Source organism: Crocuta crocuta, unplaced genomic scaffold, assembly GCF_008692635.1.
Source record: "Crocuta crocuta isolate KB4526 unplaced genomic scaffold, BGI_CrCroc_1.0 scaffold440, whole genome shotgun sequence".
In the NCBI taxonomy this organism is placed as follows: Eukaryota; Metazoa; Chordata; class Mammalia; order Carnivora; family Hyaenidae; genus Crocuta; species Crocuta crocuta.
In genome coordinates this window covers 508,593-508,986 of record NW_027527457.1, presented here as the reverse complement: position 1 = coordinate 508,986, position 394 = coordinate 508,593, and the positions used below count along the sequence as shown (strand labels likewise).

Sequence of the window (394 nt, the reverse complement as noted above, 5' to 3'; positions counted from 1 at the left end):
TTGGCGGGAGGCGCACCAATGAGGAGTCCGCGGCGCGGGCGTCCAATGCGAGTGCTAGCCGCGCGACGTTTGAGGTGCCGTGCGGCCTGGCGCGGCGTCTGTGGTGATTCCCGGCGTCGCCCGAAGCCCTCGTCGCTCGCCTCGCGCCGCTGCCATCTTGCCCGTGGCGCCGGGACCAGGGCGACCTTCTCCCGGCACTCGCGGCATGAGCGCCCCCGATGAGGTGTCCGTCTTGGGGGAGGGTTTCGGGGAGGAGGGCGGGGAGCGGGTCGCCGTCCGCCCGGCAAGCCCCGGAGCCCCGCGGGGCCCACCGGGACCAGGTGTGGATCTGGGGCCGCCGCCCAGCAGCGATGACGAGGGCGGGGTCCCAGACCCCGAGGGTTTCGAGTCGGAG

General features: G+C 74.4%; 1 protein-coding gene across 1 annotated transcript in view; it reads left to right on the top strand.

Moving 5' to 3' along the window:
• Nucleotides 1-394, top strand: part of LOC144230858 (uncharacterized protein CXorf49 homolog) — a 3,547-nt gene continuing 3,153 nt past the window's right edge. Inside the window, exon 1 of the mRNA XM_077763203.1 lies at nucleotides 1-390. Coding sequence (XP_077619329.1) covers nucleotides 206-390 — 185 coding nt within the window. The 5' untranslated portion in view covers nucleotides 1-205. The remainder of the gene's footprint in view (nucleotides 391-394) is intronic.